General features: G+C 35.8%; 1 protein-coding gene across 1 annotated transcript in view; it reads left to right on the top strand.

Annotated features, from left to right (window-relative positions):
- Positions 1-19,698, top strand: part of ERP44 (endoplasmic reticulum protein 44) — an 88,023-nt gene that overhangs the window by 47,860 nt on the left and 20,465 nt on the right. Inside the window, exons 5-8 of the mRNA XM_082628937.1 lie at positions 11,338-11,522; positions 12,254-12,369; positions 15,140-15,197; positions 17,582-17,698. Of these exons, the coding sequence (XP_082485063.1) occupies positions 11,338-11,522; positions 12,254-12,369; positions 15,140-15,197; positions 17,582-17,698 (476 nt within the window). The remainder of the gene's footprint in view (positions 1-11,337; positions 11,523-12,253; positions 12,370-15,139; positions 15,198-17,581; positions 17,699-19,698) is intronic.

Here is a 19,698-nt window from a genome sequence, read left to right as displayed (position 1 = left end):
CTGGTATATTGTCTTGCATTTGGGAATTTCTGCCAGTGCGGTGTTATAGTTTTTTACTTTATCAGCACTGCTTAAGAATTGAGGATGAGGTGAGACCATAAAGTGAAGAAACAACATAATTATATAACAATATAAAAATGTAATGGCACTGATTTTCATAAAACATGCCGAGTATTTTCAAAGCAGCCCCTGTGGGAGGCAATGCATGTATTCATCCCTTAGAACCTGCTGGGCCTCCTTTTGGAGTTGTCCTCTACGCCAGTTTACTAGTTGATCAGGAAAAGCCATCTCAGTACATAATTCTAGGTTTGCTGCCCGCATTTCTTTCTATCTCTGTCTCTTTCACGTAGGAGCATCCCATGGAGTGCTTTCTGCCCTACCTTTATCTCACTTCGTTATATGCCCTTCCTAGGACTTTCTTTGTTGAAAGGTTCAGGTAAATAGGCTGAGAACTTGCAACTGGAGGAGAGAAGGCAAGAGTGGATGTAACAGGCTTATTTCACTCAGTCAGCCCTTTTGTTTCTGTGTATGAGCTGCTTGCAGCAGCTTTGATTTCCCTTCCCCACTCTACCGCCTTCCCCAAAAAAGGTTGGAAACTGTAAGAGAATTTTAAACTTAGACTGTTGCTGGAATGACATCAGGAAGCTTCCAACTATTTAAGCTTAGCTATATATTTTTTGAAATCCCAGTGTAAATCTTGTAGCTTGAAAAACCCTCATCTAGTGGTAAAATTTAGTTCACCTCCTAAGCCCCTAACTTCTCCATCTATTGTATTTAAGGTAGGGAACAGACAAAGTAGAAGAGAAGTAGAGGAAGAGAAAAAGGAAAAGGAAGTCAGGGCAATTAAAGAGACAGACTCAAGGTACACATAGAGGAGCAGCTCCCTCCTACAGCCCAGAGAGCATTTGCCGCTGTGTCCCCACTTATCCTGCAGAGGACGGGTACTGTGTTTCATATTTGTCACAGATCTGACAGTTGCCCTTTTAGTTTCTCCCAGCTGGGGGTCCCATAAAAGGAATCTCTACATCTCTGGTGAAGACATATTTATTATGGACTTACTAGGGGATTTCTTTTATACTGATCTTAGGGAATCCAAACTGGTATATCTTTTTGTTACATGTATTATACATTAAGAGTTTTAAGAATTTCATTTAAGATTCTAGTCTGTGGAAACAATTAGAAGTAGTAGCAGCAGCAGTAGTAATATTAATGATAATAATAATAATGATAAAATGTAAGCTCTATAAGAGCAAGAACCTTATCTTTTTACCCCTCTATCCCTAGCACTGGATTGGGGTGTCTAGCACATAATAGGTGTTTATTTATAGTTATTGAATAGATGGATGGATAAATAGTAGCCAGCATTTATGAACTATTAGTTTTATAGGTGCTTTGTTAAATACTTTAAATAGGTTATATCATTATCTCTCAACATACGGTAAGGTATTTTTTGCAGTATTTTGTCAAGTTTACTTGTCACTGATTATAAGGCACACTTTTATCTGTAACTGAAAAACAGAAAAATTGAACTATAGCACGTTTTCTTTCTTTCTTTTTTTTTTTAAAGAAGATGTCGGGGGTAAGAGTTTATTAATTAATTAATTTATTTTTGTTGTGTTGCGTCTTCGTTTCTGTGCAAGGGCTTTCTCTAGTTGTGGCAAGTGGGGGCCACTCTTCATCGCGGTGCGTGGGCCTCTCACTATGGCAGCCTCTCTTGTTGCGGAGCACAGGCTCCAGACGCACAGGCTCAGTAATTGTGGCTCACGGGCCTCGTTGCTCCGCGGCATGTGGGATCCTCCCAGACCAGGGCTCGAACCCGTGTCCCCTGCATTGGCAGGCAGATTCTCAACCACTGCGCCACCAGGGAAGCCCTAGCACAATGTTTTCTTATCATTTAGGATTTTTATGTCTATCATAAGAACTATTTTAGAATTACTTAGATAACAGATTTTTTGTCATATCATTCATTTGTGTACCTAAAAAGGGTAGTAATTTATTCAAGTAATCCTGAAACAGTTTCACTTTCAGAATCTGACTCTTGTGCAATCACTTACCAATTCTGAGTCATTGATTTTTGTGGTTTTCCACACAATATTTATTGATTTCTGTGCCATTAAGAGTGTTGGTATCACTCTTGATTAAAGAATGTTACTCTACTTTTTCTAGGATTTTCTTCCAGGCTGCTCATACCCATTCTGCAAGTATTGATGCTGAGACTTTACTATTTGACTAACCGTAGAGTTCATTTTTTCTCAATTGAAACATGTCAACTGCTAGTTAAGCAGTTTTTATTCAAAGTCAGCAAGATATAACCAAAATGTTAATAATAGTGGTTTTCCCCAGTGGTAGTTGGATTACAAATGGTTGTTTCCTTTTTTTGTAGTTGTCTTTGTTTTCCAAAATTTCTACACACACACACACACACACACACAATTAAAACTTGCCTTTGCTTCAACTATGGATCATGATATCACTTTATCTAATCTTTTGCAGCCTCTTTTGGAGAGTTTGAGAGTAGAATTCATCACTCTCTCTGGTGGTCATGCTGCCTTAGATGTAGAAAGTCCCATCCATCTGCCCCTGCTGGGACCAGGTTCTGTGCTGCCCTCCAGTGGCTATAGGCTGTATAGCACTGAGCAAGAGACGTTCTTATATTATTTGCTGGCCAGTGCAGAACATTGACTCCCACTAACATTTTTAGGAATGTACTTTGTAATTGTCCTTGAATTAGGCAGCACTTGCTCCCAAATACCAGAGTTACTCACACTTGTCTGCCTTCCAATGCAACTTGAACCTTCCACATTAGAAACTGAGAAGTTTTTATAAGAGCTATACACAAATGAGACATTAAGAATAGGAAAATAATTATAGACAACAATATTGTATTAACATCAAACTTACTAAGAGACTGGCTCTTAATTATTCTCACCACAAAAAAAAATCATAATTATGTAAAGTGATAGGAGTGCTAGCTAACACTACAATGAGGATCATATTGTAATATTGTAATATAGAAATGTAGCAAATCAACATGTTGTACACCTTAAATTTATATACAATGTTATATGTCAACTGTATTTCAGTAAAAAAAAAAAAAGAGAAAATATACAGTGAAGGATTCATGTGCATAAAATAGAACTTGGATGAACAGGTTTAGTCTGAATCCTGAATAAGTTTATAGGCTTTGTTTGTAATTTTTCTGTTTACGGTTTTATTTTGCTGTTGTGTTTTTGTTTTGTTTTTTGTTTTGTTTTTTTTACCACATTGTGGGAGGGCATGGTTTGGGAATGGAAAAAGTACATAGGTGGCAGTGGTCTTTATCCTGGAACCAGAACAGTAAGACCTTCCTGTTGAAATCATCTGCCTCTTTTACTATCTGACATGGATAATCATGGCAGGGAGGGACATTGCTGAGACAAGAGGAGAGGCATTTTCCCATTTGGAACCCTGCTGGGCATTAGGCAGGCAGGCTGGCAGGCAGAACCCATCAAGGCAAAGTAAGTGGCCACTGAAGCAAAAGTACCTGCTAATTTTCCAGTCAGCGAGATGTTAACCTTCTTAAATTTATAATTCCTTTGACATCCATTTTAACATTTGATCCATCCAGTTAATAATAATAAAAAAAACCCTCCATTTATTATACCCCTTAAGTCATTCTTTGTTATATTGTCAAAATGTCACATTGTAATTATCTTAAAATCACTTTTGACCAAAGCTTGTAAAAAGTCACCTTTATGTCTGAGATTATTGATCAATGTAATTTTAAGGTTTTTGCTTTTTCTAAAAAATTTTTTATTTATTTTTGGCTGCGTTGGGTCTTCGTTGCTATGCGCAGGCTTTCTCTAGTTGCAGCGAGCTGGGGCTACTCTTCATTGTGGCTCATGGGCTTCTCATTGCGGTGGCTTCTCTTGTTGCAGAGCATGGGCTCTAGGCATGCGGGCTTCAGCAGTTGTGGCTCGCAGGCTCTAGAGCGCAGGCTCAGTAGTTGTGGCACGTGGGCTCAGTTGCTCCACGGCTTGTGGGATCTTCCTGGACCAGGGCTTGAACCCATGTCCCCCTGCATTGGCAGGCAGACTCTTACCACTGTGCCACCTGGGAAGTCCCAGGTTTTTGCTTCTTAATAATTAAATTAAATTAATTAATTATGCAGTATTCTTGTTGTCATGATGTTGTTTGAGAATTAAGCATGCAAGTATCTATTCCTCTAATAGTTTTTAAGTGTTAAATCTTTTTCTATCCATAACTAGAATTTTAAGGCAACCTAAAGGTTGTACTTTTAAGTTGGTAAACAGACTCTTATTTCTCCAGGACTATTATAGTGGCTTCCTTACTAGTCTCCCTGGTTCTCTACCACTGTTAGGTGAATATTTTTAAAGCCCAGCTTTGCTGCTCAGTGACCTTTTATCACATGTAGGATAAAATTCAAATACCATTAATTTAGCACTTAAGACTCTCTGGAGTCCATCTGTAGCCTTATTTATTTCACTTCTAGTTTATGCGTATTTGCTGTTAGCACACTGTTTTCCGATTATGGCCACTAATTCACCAAGTTAAGGAAGTAGAAAGCATTATATTGTCTCTAGCAGTGCCTCTTGCTGTCCAATTTCATACTGATCCTTAGGCCACATAGAAAATGGATGTTTCGTATTACACTAGTTCATTTCTTTCTGGGTCTATTGCATATTTTTTTCTGCCAAATCCTTTGGGGATTAAATCCCTTGGCAAATCAGGCACCAGCTAGTCTAGTTTAGCTTTTTTTCTTTTTATTGGCTGTGTTGGGTCTTTGTTGCTGCACGCAGGCTTTCTCTAGTTGCAGCGAGCAGGGGTTACTCTTTGTTGCTGTGCACGGGCTTCTCATTGCGGTGGCTTCTCTTGTTCTGGAGCATGGGCTCTAGATGTGCGGTCTTCAGTAGTTGCAGCATGCGGCCTCAGTAGTTGTGGCACACAGGCCCTAGAGTGCGCTGGCTTCAGTATTTGCAGCACGTGGGCTTCAGTAGTTGTGGTGCATGGGCTCAGTATTTGTGACTCACAGGCTCAGTAGTTGTGGCACATGGGCTTAGTTGCTTCGCAGCATGTGGGATCTTCCCGAACCAGGGATCAAACCTGTGTCCCCTGCATTAGCAGGTGGATTCTTAACCACTGCGCCAACAGGGAAGTCCCTAGTTTAGCTTTATTAACATTGAATGTGCACCTAAATTGGACCTGGTAGGATATATTTTCCCTTCATAGGGCTTGATAATATTGATTTTAAAAATTCTTTAAAAGTTATTGTTATTTTGCTGATAAGATGGGCCAAATGTGTTCTCTGGTAGCTTTAATTCGTTGCTTCTTAATTACAACTGAGCATGTTTTTACATGTTTATTGGCCATTTGTGTTTCTTTCATAAATTGACTGATAATCTTAGCCCATTTATCTTTTTGATGGTCCTTTTGTAACTGTTCTTTATATATTCTGAATATTAATAATTTGTCTCATATATGTCACCAATATCTTTCTTCCTGTTTGTCTTAAAAATTCATGGTGTTTTCAACATCTAGATGCTTCCTTGCCTAGGCAGCTTCAAAATCTGGCAAATGTCTTGGTTGTATGTTTGATGCTGATGCAGGCCTTTATACAATTAGACAGTATCTCCTAAGCACTACAAGGCCATGGGAGATTTTACTCTGTCTTTTTAGCTCAGTCCCCAGCTTCCTATGCCACCCCTGTACTCAGTAAATATCCTCTGGGGAAAACTTCCTGTGTGTTTCAAGGTCCCTTTCAGTCCACCATTGCAGCCCAGGTACTATGAATAGCTTCACTGATTTCTCTTTCTCTCTGCCTATGCAGGTGTAATCCTTGGCCCTAAATCTGCACAAGTTGCAGATTTAATTCCTAAAAAGAATATTGCATAGGAAACCTAGAGGAAAAAAAAATGCCAGTGAGTGAGCTTTTGCTTACTTAGGAATGGTCCTTTCCTTTCTGGAATTTCAAATCACTTAGTCTTCATTGGTTTCATGGTCTCTGGTATCTTTAAAAATGTGATTTTAAAAAAAAGTCTGTTTTTTTCCTAGTCATCACAGCGGAAGCAGTAGATTTCTGCTACCTACTATATCCTGCTTGGAAGTGGAAATCCTTTCGTAGATCCTCTTTTGGGTTTTCTGTGAACTCAGTAAGATTGTCTGCAAATAATGACATTTTAATTCTTTACCAGTGTGTGTGTGTGTATTTATTTCTTTTTCTTATCTTATCACACTAAGAACTCCAGTACAGTGTTATGTAGAAGTGATGGCAAGCATTTTTATTTCTTTCTTGATATCAGCAGGATAGCTTTTAGTGTTTTACTGTCAAGTTGTTTGGTATTTGTTTATTTAGATACCCTTTATTAAATTAAGGAAGTTCCCTTCTATTCCTAGTTTGACAAAATTTTTAAGTGTGAGTAGATGTTGATTTTACCAAATGTTTTTCTGTTTCTTTTGAGAAGTAGTAGAACCTTTCTCTTTCATTCTGTTAATGTCATGAATTACATTGATTGATTTTCAAGCATTAAACTGAAGTGCTAGGCTAAATCCAGCTTGTGATGTATTATCTTTTGTACACAGTGCTAAATTCACTTTAATACTTTCTTTTCAAGTTTTGCATCTTATGTTCTTGATTGAGACTAACATGTATTTTTCTTTTCTCATCATTTCCTTGTCAGATTTGGCAGAAAGTTTATGTTGACCTCATATTTGGGAAATGTCCCCTCTTTTTGTTTTCTCTGAATGGTTGTATAAATAGCATTATTGGCTCCTTAAATGTTTGGTAGAATTTGCTGGTAAAGTTTTCTAGGAATGGAGTTTTCTTTGTGAGAAGGCTTTGGATTATGGGTTCAGTTTCCTTAATTGTAGGACCAGTTATATTTTCTAGTGTTTGTTTGGTGAGTTGTGGTTTTGTGAGAATTTTTGCATTTTATCGAAATCTCCATACTTACTGTCATTAAGTTATTGATAATATTCTCTTATTATCTGAGTTGCAGACTCCCGCTATATTCCTGAAATTGTGTTTTTTCTCTTTTTTTTTTTTCTGGGTTAGTCTCTCCAGGGCTTTATGGATTTTATTATATTAGCCTTTGCAAAGAGCCAGATTTTGGCTTTTTTGGTTTTTTATATTGTATATTTATTTTCCACTTCATCAACTTCCACTTTTATCTTTTTCATTCACTTCTTTCTTCTTTGTTTTTGTTGTTCTTTTATGTTTTTTTTTTGATTAATACTTTTTTGTTTTTTAGCCTTTTCCCCCTAACATATACATTTTAATGTTATAAATTTCATTCTAAGCATTGCTTTGGCTGTAGGCTGCAAGTTCTGATATGTATTTTTCATTATCATTCAGTTCAAAATATTTTCCGGTTTCCCTTTGTAATTTCATCTTTGATCCATGGCATGTAGAAGTTACTTTATTCTCATTATGAGTTGAATCGTTTGAAAGTTGTTGAGACTTTTTTTCTGATTCATCATATGTTTGTTTTTTATATGATATATATACCTGCAAAAATGTGTATGTTGCAGCTTTGGGATAGTGAATAATATATCTGTCAAATAATTCTGGTTTCTTAGTTGTGTTGTTCAAATTCTCTATATTTTATTGATTTTATTTGTTATATCAGTTGCTATAAGAGGTGTGATAATAATCTCCCACCATGATTATAGATATTCCTTGTAGTTCTGTCATTTTTTACTTTATGTATTTTTAGGTTTTTATTTGACACATAGAAATTCAGAATAGTTACATCTGCCTAGGGAATTAAACTTTTTATTAGTATGAAGGGACCTTCTTGATCTGTAGTAATGCTTTTTGCCTTAATGTGTACATATTTACTATTAATATAGCTGTACGAGATTTTGTTTGACTCGTTTTATATAGAATATTTTTCCCATCCTTTTAATTTTAAAGTTTTTGCATCCTTATGTTTAGATGTATATGTTATAAGTAGTATATAGTTAGATTTTACTTTTGCACCTTTGTCAAAAATCACTTCTACATGTGTATGTGGGTCTGTTTCTGGACTCTCTTCCATTGATCTATTTGTCTGTCGTCTGTCTTTATGCCAGTATCACATTGTCTAGATTCCTGTAGGTTTACAATAAGTGTTGAAGTCCACTAGTGTAGGTCCTCTAATTTTGTTTATTGGGTATATTGGTCTGTAATTTTTTTATAATGTCTTTGTCTGGTTTTGGTATAAGGGTAATGCTGGCCTCACAGAATGAGTTGGGAAGTAATCCCTTCTCTTCAGTTTTCAAGAAAAGTTTGTGTGGAAGTGGAATTATTTCTTCCTTAAATATTTGGTAGAATTAGCCAGTGCAGCTCTCAGTGGAAAGAGCTTAGAAATATGTATTTTTGAAAGAGAAAAACACATCATGAATTTTTGCTAATAGTTTTAATTCAAACTAAATATTACAGGGTTTTTACTTAATTCCCTCAATTTTATATTTGTATCTTTTTTCCTTATGCTGAAAATCTTGATTCTTAATAGCATTAGCGTGATTACTCGTGTGCTTTATTTATAATTTGTGCGTGTTTAGTTCAAAATAACAATTACAGTATTAAAATTTTTTTAATCTAATTTTGTTTTACTATTAAACATTTCCTTGGTCCCAAGTCAAAACTGTAACAAGGTATAGTCAGGGAGATATGAATTCCATTCCTGACTTCTCCTTCCATTTTCTTCCATTGATGTTGTTTTTTGGAGGAGGTAGCGCCGCAAAGATATATGTGTGTGTGTGTGTGTGTGTGTGTGTGTGTGTGTGTGTGTGTGTGTGTGTGTGTGTGTATACACACACACACACACATACACACACGTGTATATATATATTCCTACTTATTTTCCAGGTTTCTTCTCCATATTTCTTTTACCTTCTCTGCACCTGGCTTTTTTCACTTAACACAGTGTATCTGGAGATTGCTCCTTAGCAGCACAAAGAGATCTTTTTCATTCCTTTATATAACAGCCTAGTACTTCATTGTATGGGTGTACCATACTTCATTTAACCAGTCTCCTACTGATGGATATTTGGGGGAAATAGGAACTTTTAAAAACACATTTTCCACATTCCAGACCATAGCATTGTAGCATTGGCTAGTATTATAGAACTATTTAACCTAATTTTAACAGCATTTTTATTAAAAACTTTTTCATTTATATATCAGTGCAAAAATTCAGTATGCTAGGTTTCAGTGTGTAGTATTCTGGTGACTGAATGAGTTTTTTAGTTAGGAAGGTGAGGTTCCGTACTTTTTATTATTTCTTTGGGCTCATTTTCTACTAAGTAGGTTAAGCCTAAGCCTTTGTGGCCTTTGCCTTATAACAGGTGCCTCTGTTTATCTTAAAAGACTTCTACTTGCTTTTACAACCACTCTTACCCGTGAATTTGTAGTACCAGTTTAATCTAATTAATTCCTTGATAAGGTAATAGAATCACCATTTTTACAACTCAAAGACACGTTTTCTCATTAATTTATCAGGTTGAAAAAGGGCTTATGGCTGATATATCCACTAGTGTTCTGCTTCAAAAAGTATTAACTCCTAAACCAAACAGATTAATGTCTATTTAAATACTTGTATATTAAGGTATCTTAATATTATTTCAGATTTCTGTGATTTGGTGAATAAAATATTCTCCTCGATCTCAAGAATGACCAGTGATTCTGTCTGTTTGCTCATATCTGTCTTCTGTTTAAAGAATTTTAATAGTCAAGTATATTTCCCCTTTATAAGTCCTCCATGGAGTTTAACAAAGTGTTATGTGATCTTAATTACATAGTCTTTTCTCCAAACCCCCTTCTGAGAACCCATATTCCATCCTTAACTTCTAATACACCGTTTTAGTATTCTTTGATTTCTTATCTTAGGAAAAATTGCAACCTTGACTTATCGAAATAGTATAAGTACTTTTAGCTCTTCCTAGGCAGTGTAAAGACCTTAGAATACTTAGAATCATTAACCTTCTGCTTACATCCCCTCCCCCAGTTTATATGTTGTTGTTGTTATTATATATTTTAATTTGTGTCAAACTCCATAAGGCATAATTATTGTTGTTTTGTATAGTCAGTATTCATTTAGATTTTTTAAAATCTTTTTTGAGGTATAGCTAACCTAGAATTAACTGTAAAATGTACAAATTAAGTTTGACCTATGTATACACCTGTGAAACTGTCAGCACACATATATGTATATACCCTCTGGTACAGTTGTTTCTACCATCTAATCTCCTAGAAAATTAAGATGGTTAACAGAGTTTATTGCAGTTCTGTTTGTTTTGTAACTACTAAGAATGGAGGTGGGGCTAGAGAATTTTCATGTATTTTTTTTTTAGCCACCATTTTAGAATTCTGCCCTCATTTTAAAATTCAGTTAAAAAATTTTTTTTTCATCTGTTTTAAGCTACTTGTGCTCTCTCAGGTCCCCTTCACTCTAAAAAAGTAGTGTATCTTTTATCATTCTCATACATGTGACTAGCATGACATTTGAGCTTTACCAATGTCTAGAAACCATTGATTTCTCCTATTTGCTACCTCTTGGAAATAACAGCAGAAAAGTTTAAAGGCTATTCCATTCTGATTGAGTCAGTATCTTAGTAATTGTGATTCCTAAAAGTGAGATCAGCATACATTTTTACTTAGTTTCTTATTTTGAGGCTATAAATCCTAATTTTAATGATTTGTGCGAGAGTATACCCACAGGTCATAATAAAGGGATTTTTCTTTTAGTGTATACTGCTGAGTTTTGCTCTTAATTGTATTAGCTTACACAAAATTTGCATATGTGGGATTATAAATTCTTCTACTAGCAAAGAATCTAATATTAGTTTTTAGCCTTTAAGAGTGATTTTAATTTACATTTAATTCCCTTTTATTAAATACTGTAAGAGATCCTCACAATATAAAGTGATTTGAATGACTGTTTTCAAAATTGGAATTTTGTACATTCCAATTTTTTTCTAGACTGTATCTATAATAATACTGACATTTATTTAGAGTTTACTCTGTCATGCATTTGTATTGTCTCATTTAGTCCTTAAAACAACTCTATGTAGTAGAAATTATTATCCCTACAGATGAGAGAGTAAGGCATGGAGAGTTGATGTACCTTACAAGTTCACACATACAGTAAATAGCTTTGGGATTTAAACCAGGTAATATATGTCTGGAGCCTGGCCTCTTAACCAGTATAAACTCTTTTTTTCTCTAATACTGGAAAATAATTATATGAACCAAAATGTTCTCCCTAAATAATTGTAAGATTTTTCACTGTTGGGCTAATGGGCCCACTCAGACTAAGTTTGAGGATGACGTTACTTTTTTTTTTTTCATTCTTTTAGCTGATATAGCCCAGAGATATAGGATAAGCAAATACCCAACCCTCAAATTGTTTCGTAATGGGATGATGATGAAGAGAGAATACAGGGGTCAGCGATCAGTGAAAGCACTTGCAGATTACATCAGGCAACAAAAAAGTGACCCTATTCAAGAAATTCATGACTTAGCAGAAATCACCACTCTTGACGTAAGTCATTAACTTTTGCTGGATCAAATGAAGCCTGCCTGATTAATGTAAACGAATTCTTATGCAATCAAAGAATCTGGCATTTTCTCATAGTTCATTGCAGTGGATTATATATATATATATACACACACACACACACACACACACACATACTTAACAAGTTGAATTTTTCTTGAATTAATTCTCAAGGGAAATGCTAATATTTTACTGAACCTTTGGATAAAATGTATATAGCAGTACAGTAAAGTTGTACTAATTTGAATTAATTGAGGGCAAAGGGTAGCCTGAATTATGAAGAAATAGAAGTTAATGTCAGGCATACACAAACAAAGTTTCCATAGTTTGCTTAGTGGAGACCCTTATGTAGAAGCGTGAGAGACCCACGGTGGAGTCTCTACCAACAGTCACACATTACGAATTGATGTATTATTTTAACACATCTTAGAATTAATCATCTTATTTAGGAAGGACTGTCACTGATTAAACAGTTATATATTTCTTGAAATTTTAAAATAAAATGTTGGAAGGAAATTATTATATTAGATGATAATTAAGACTGTTTTCAACCTAATGTAATCTTTAATAGTTTTGGACTAGGTGTTAAAAGCCAATTATGCATTTATAGTCATACTTCATTTGGAGATAATTGAACAGCAGCTGGGTAAATGCAATAACATTATTCTTAAAGAACTATATGTATTTATAAAGTAATTACATACTTTATTTTACAGCGCAGCAAAAGAAATATCATTGGATATTTTGAGCAGAAGGATTCAGAAAACTATAGAGTTTTTGAAAGAGTAGCAAATATTTTGCATGATGATTGTGCCTTTCTAGCTGCATTTGGGTAAGTAGCCTAACTGAGAGTGTGTTCGTGGGTCGGGTCTGCTCAGCTGTCGTGTTAAATTCTTGTTGTGTGTGGTCGTCTTCTGAAGATGACCTCTCCAAAGATTATCTCAGTCCTCTTAAAGTCACCAACAAATTTTTACACCTATCTCTGACCTCCTTCTAAGAGTTTAAGTCTGTTAATTATTCTTTCTGTACTATATTCTATTTCAAAATGTGGGTAAGAGGAAAAGGTTGGACAGGTTAACTCTCATACTTTTGTTCAGCTCATTTACTAACACTATCCTGTGCCACAAAAAATGCTTATTAACCCGTGGGGTTTCCAAACTGAAACAACACAGTGTTTCTCATTAATGACCATGAACTTCATCATCTTTACTCATCTCTGGCTCTCCACCACCTTTTCTTCTGCCTTCCCTGTCTCAGAGGAACAATGCTCCTTTCCCCGGCTAACCTCTTTGTTTCCTTGTAATTGTCCCTTCAAAATCCTCTGGGGCTTTGATCCATCAGTTGTCCTTGCCTTCTCATGTTTTCAACCTGACGCTTTTCATGAACTCCTTTCCTTTTCCAAAAACATGATTCTCTTTCCTGATCTGTCCCTTCTATCTCTTGAGCTATAATCTCATCTCTTTCTTTTCATTCTCAATTTCTTTTCAGAGATTAGTTTTGCTTGGCTACCTTGAATTTCTCATACTTTAACCAGTTAAAATACCTTAACCTCCTGGAAGCTAACTTTTACCTCCATTACCCTAAAGAAACTTCTCTCTACACAGTCACGAAGTGACTTCTTAATTAACAAATCCAGTGGCCTTTTTTCAATCTTAATCCTCTTCAGTTTCTCTGAAGGATGTGACCCTCAACTACCCTGTCCTTCTTCTGCTGTGTCTACATTTTATGTTGAACTCCCTGGTTTGATCCTTACCTTTCTGACTTCTCTGGCTTTATCTTGTTTTTTTTTTTCTTTCTCTTTCAAAATGGAATCATTCTTATGGTTCTGTCTTTGACTCTTTCTTCTCATTGGAGGTTATCTTCCCCCATGCTTTGATGTTATACAATATTATTTTTCTCTTTTCTTTGGCCTATAACTGGTAGACTCTATTGTGGTACCTATCTTGAGTAGAGCCCAGATTTCTGGCATAGTATGTCCTCTTCATTTTGTGACCTCTTTCCTTGTTTTAAATGCTTCTATAGGTTTTCTATGTGTGTTTTATTGTAAACATTATCAGTGTTTTTTGAAGATCGTTGTAGAGAGTAAATAACGAAAGAACTTCTCCCCCATGCTTTTTGTAATACTGTTTCCAGCCATGCAGGCCCCTTGCTATTCCTCAACCACTGCAAGCACGCTTCTGCAGCAGAGCCTTTGCCCTTACTGTCTCTATCCAGAGTGCTTTGTCCAGATATCATCTCATCAGAAAGATCTTTCCTGATAGCTGTATATAAAATAGCACTATCATCATCCAACTTGTCATTCTTTATCCACTTATTTTTCTTCATAGCACTTTTTGTTTGTTTTTAACCACCCAAGATAAAAATATCTAGTTGTTTGTTTTTCCCCACAAAAATGGAAGCTCCATGAGAGGGTGTTGTCAGTTTTGTTCACTCCTGTGTACCAAGTGCCAAGAACATAGCTGGTACAGAGGAAGCACATAGTAAATAGTGAATGAATGAATGGAGCATGTTCTTCCTTTCTGTTCCAGTGTCATCAATCTAGCTTAGTACTGCTTGCCCCTGTCTCCTGACTACTGCAGTCAGAACCTGGAGATAAATCAGGGTTCAATTAATCCAAATATAATTTAGAGAGAGAAAAAGTTACCCATTTTGACTTAGAATTTGTTGTAGAATTCACTCACCAAATATTTATTCACCTATTATGTGCCTGTACCAGGCATGGGAAATAGTAAACAAATAAACAAAAAATTAGTTATTTATGGAACTATATTCTAATGATGTGTGGGTTATTTCATTTCATCTATTTTTTTTAGAAGTTTTGGTTTTAAAAATAAAAAAGAGAATTCACGGTTGAGTCTGACTTAACAAGCAGATAATATGTTTGTGTGACTGGTTTATGTGACTACATCAATGACCTTGATCCTCAGTTACTAGAAACAATCTGGGGTCAAAAACAGCTATTTAGTGCCAAAACTGACAATCCACAGATAAAATACTGAGTCACAAAAACAGCTAACTAAAATTTCCCTTTAAAAAAATCTGCCTCGTATTAAATTTTTCCTTTAAATGTATGCTTTTGTTGGTATTGCATAATCTTATTTATTTATTTATTTATTTATGGCTGTGTTGGGTCTTCGTTGTAGCGTGTGGACTTTCTGTAGTTGCGGTGAGTGGGGGCTACTCTTCGTTGTGGCGTGCAGGCTTCTCATTGCGGTGGCTTCTCTTGTGGAGCACAGGCTCTAGGCGTGCGGGCTTCAGTAGTTGTGGCACGTGCGCTCAGTAGTTGTGGCTCGCGGGCTCTAGAGCGCAGGCTCAGTAGTTGTGGCGTACAGGCTTAGTTGCTCCGTGGCATGTGGGATCTTCCTGGACCAGGGCTCGAACCCGTGTCTCCTGCATTGGCCAGTGGATTCTTAACCATTGAGCCACCAGGGAAGCCCGGTATTGCATAATCTTATAAGTAGAAAAGAGGATGGACAAGTATATATTTCAAGTTGTTATAGTTCATATGTTGCAAAACAGCTAGGGAATTCTTCTTCATTCAGTTATATTGCTGCTATTAGTTTTCTTAAAAAATATTATTACTGCTTCTCTCTTTCCATTAGAGCTGTTTCAAAACCAGAAAGATACAGTGGAGACAACATAATCTACAAACCACCAGGGGTAAGTTGCCATTTCTTAGTGTATAATTTTTAATATAATTTAAATACATATATAGTATAATCTGTACTTTTGTACATTGTTAATGTTCACAGAATCATAAAGTTTTAATATAGGAAGGAACCTTAAGGCATCATTTTATGCTAATCCAAACCTTTCAAAGTAAAGATGAGGACACAAGCCTAAAGTCACTCAGGCATTTAGTGGCAGAGCTGGGACTAGAGATCCCCTGATCCCCAGGCCTTTTTCACCTCTCTGTTTTGCCTTTGGCCTGGGACTCAAATTTTAAAAAAGGCTTCAGTGGTCTATGATCATCACTCCAACTTGAGTGAGACTAGCCACGCTCCCAAATCTCCTGGGGTATAAGTTCACCTGGTACTTGCCAGATACTAAGAGTGCTAAGTTGTTTTTAACCCTTGGCTAAGAAGTTAGGTGTGTCTAAACTTAGAAGTAGCTGTTTAGGCCCAGGTGATGGTAGCCACAAAAAAGACCGAAATCACAGTATTGTCACCCCAAATTGATGTAACTGTCTGTCATTGCAATTTTCACACACACACAAATAGAAATCTATGGATTTTTTTTTAATTCATAGTTTTCATTTTAATGTTTTTTTTTGTGGTGTTTTGACACACTGAAGTTTTTAACTTTTCTGTAGTCATATGAATGAATTTTTTGCTTAGAAAGCTCATTTCCTATTTTGAATTCATATAGGTATTTGCCTGTATTCTCTGCAATTGTATTTCTTTAATAATAGCTTACATAGTGTGACCATCTCTGGATTATCAGAATCTATGTGTCTCTCAGTGTAGTTTTCTTGTTAAGAGCACAGGCTCTGGAATGAGACTGTTTTAATGTCAAATCTGCCGCCTTCCTTACCACCTCACACTGGTCAGAATAGCCATCATTAAAAAGTCTATAAGTAACAAATGCTGGAGAGGGTGTGGAGAAAAGAGAACCCTCCTACACTGTTGGTAGGAATGTAAATTGGTGCAGCCACTATGGAAAACAATATGGAGGTTCCTTAAAAAACAAAAAATAGAGTTGCTGTATGATCCAGCACTCCCACTCCTGGGCATATACCCAGACAAAACCATAATTCAAGAAGATACACACACCCCTATGTTCATAGCAGCACTATTTACAATAGCCAAGATATGGAAACAACCTAAATATCCATCAACAGATGAATGGACAAAGATGTGGTACATATATACAATGGAATATTACTCAGCCATAAAAAGAATAAAATAATGGCATTTGTAGCATCATGGATGGACCTAGAGATTATCATACTAAGGGAAGTTAAGTCAGAAAGAGAAGGACAAATACCATATCACTTATATGTGGAATCTAAAATACAGTACAAATCAACATATCTACGAACAGACTCACAGACATAGAGAACAGACTTGTGGTTGCCAAGGGGGAGAGTGGGTAGGGGAGGGAAGGAATGGGAGTTTTGGATTAGCAGAGGCAAACTATTACTGTATATAGGATGGATAAACAAGGTCCTACTGTATAGCACAGGGAACTATATTCAATATTCATAATGGAAAAGAATATGAAAAAGAATATATATATATTCTTATACATATATATGTATAACTGAGTCACTTTGCTCTATAGAAAAAATTAACACAACATTGTAAATCAATTATACTTCAATAAAATAAAAAAAAGAATCTGCTACCTTCCTAGGTGTATAACTCTGGGAAAGTTTATTAGCTTCTCTGTGCTTTAGTTTGTTCATTAGTAAAAACATCCATGATAATAGTGGTACCTGCTTTATGGGGATGTTTCGAGGATTAATTGAGTCAACACATACAAGGTATTTACAGTGGTAAAACAGTGCTTGGTCACAGTAAGTTGGCTTAGGTAACGTTAGCTATTTACCATCATTTTAGGCACTTCATAGATACGATTTTGAGTGAATGTGGAAACAGATACTGCAGTTAATTAATTTTAGAGATAAGCCATACCTTAGATTTATATAGTATCATGTATTTTTCAAGGCTTTTTCACTGGAAGTCTCCAAATTTTCTTCTAACATTTTTGAAGGGAGAGATAGCTAAATTAAATCATTAGGATAATTCTTCTTTTCACAATGTCTGCCTGCTATTGATGAAGATACTGGTAAACATTTAATTGACGCAATCTAAGGGAAAGCAGAAGGCTTACACATCACAGGTTGCATAATCAGGTCCCCGATAATCACAGAGTTATCAGCTTATTACCATCTATAGCTAGCCCTCTTTCTTAGAAGTTCCATGTTTTTTGTTTCTTTTGTATCCTGTGTAGATTTTCTGGGCTTATTGATGGCTTTAAGAATGCATTTTTGCTAGCACAGGTTAGATTTGTTTAATTTTTTTTCTTTGTTTTTATAACAGCATTCTGCTCCAGATATGGTGTACTTGGGATCTATGACAAATTTTGATGGGACTTACAATTGGATTCAAGATAAATGTGTTCCTCTTGTCCGAGAAATAACATTTGAAAATGGAGAGGTACGGACTTTGTAATGTGTGTTGTTATTTTTAATTAAGATTTCCGAAAGAGCAAGCTTCCTCCACCCATCTTACTATTTTACCACAGAACTTATCAGTTACAAAAATCATACAGTGACCATAAGTACATATAGCTATTTCCATAATACAGGCCAATGGTTCTCCACCTCTGCTACACCAGAACCTCACTGTTGTATTTCCTGCAATAGCAGTGGTTCATGACAGCCTTGAAAATGAGTTTGAAAGTGCCTCTCAGGTGATTCTGATCCCACTCTTGGTTGAAGATCCTTGTTTAAGGGGATTGCTTTAGAAGCAATGCTCTGCAGATTTTAGTTACAATTAATTACATACAGTGAATAATCCTTTGGTATAAAAAGGTTTTTCTGATTCCTGTCTATCCTAAAAGAATGAAACTGTGTTCTCTTTCCATCATAAATAATGAAGGCAATTATCAGTTACCATGTAACTGTCCTCAGTCATCCCATGCGCCTGAAATAAAGCCCATCCCAAACTCTGAACAACTCCCACAAAACCAAAACACAAAAACCTAAGAAGTTGGAGGAGCAAGAACAAAGAGCTGTGTCTGTGAGGTGCATCTCTCTGTTCTTTACTGTATTTGAAACATATATTTCATTTCATTTTACTCCTTCATTTTCAAAACCCTCAGTCTAAGAATGTAATTTTTAAAAAACATTTAAAAAAAGTTTAAAAAAACCTTTCTATATGCATACTTCAAAGAATTATAAGTGCATAGCTCAGGTATTGAATGCACAACTCAAGAAATTATCACAGAGTAAAAACACACCCATGTAATCCCCACCAAGTCAGAGGTTGGCAATTCTGTAAGAAGTCAGATAGTAAATATTTCAGGCTTTGCAGTTCATATAGTCTCTGTTGCAACTACTCAACTTGGCAGTTGTGGCACAAAAGCAGCCCTAGATAGTACATAAATAAGTATGGTTGTGTTCCAGTAAAGCTTGCTTGCTTGCTTATTGTCTTAGTTTTTATCAAATGAACATCCCTTCTACTTTTCTCAGTTCTCAGGGCTTCAGGTATGTTTAGCTGAATTAACTTACATTTTTATTGTATCATTTAGTCCTTAGAGGCTGAGAAAGATCTAGTAACCTGTCACGATTATTCACCTGCTTTGACAGTTCTTACAGGGATACTTTCAAAACAGAATTTAAAGTTATGGAGCTGGAAAATCTTAAACAATTAAACAGGGTTCTGTCCATCCTCCCCCAGCCCTGCCTCCCGCCCTACGGTAGTTGGCACATTTAATAATTCTTTAGATTTATTACATGTTGTAACCAACTACCCATAAATCCTTTAAACTATAGGGAAAGATTTGTTAACCTCTGAATCTGGTTGTCTTGCTATCCCTCTCCTGAATCCTTTAATACCTGCTGGGTAAAGAATATGTTGGTATGGATGTGGACATGGGTACACTTGGAAGCTCTAGCAGCATAAACTACCAGCTACTATGTTAACGTATGTACTGATAAATCAGTTTAGCAAACGAATTCACATAGTTTTGAACTATTAATCTGTTTATTACTTGCTTCTTAACAGCTGTTATCTAATCCATATTTGTGTTTTTTGTTTAAAAAAATTTTTTTTGTTTACTTACAAAATTAGTACTTTTGTTTATTACTAACAAAGTAATATATTTGTTTCTACTTTTAACTTCTTAGTTCTTAAATTTTCCAAAAGGTAACTGCTGAGTCTTCTTTCCCAATTAGTATTTATTCAGCAACATTTGTGTCTTCATTTATTCAGTCATAGGTTGATTATATATTGTGTACAAAAATCTGTGAGCAAAGGAGAAGTGAAATAAGATTCTCTGTCTTTAAGGGGTTTTCAATCCAGTAGTTCACAAGTACAGACAATATAAAGACATGCCCCATGCCACATGAGGGGCACTGAGAAAATGTTCTGAGAGTTCAGAGGAGAGAACTCAGTTCTACCTTTGGCAGAAATGGGATAGAATCAGGAATGGC

Source organism: Mesoplodon mirus, assembly GCF_964341445.2.
Source record: "Mesoplodon mirus genome assembly, chromosome: 1".
Classification (NCBI taxonomy): Eukaryota; Metazoa; Chordata; class Mammalia; order Artiodactyla; family Ziphiidae; genus Mesoplodon; species Mesoplodon mirus.
This window is presented reverse-complemented; position numbering and strand designations above follow the sequence as displayed.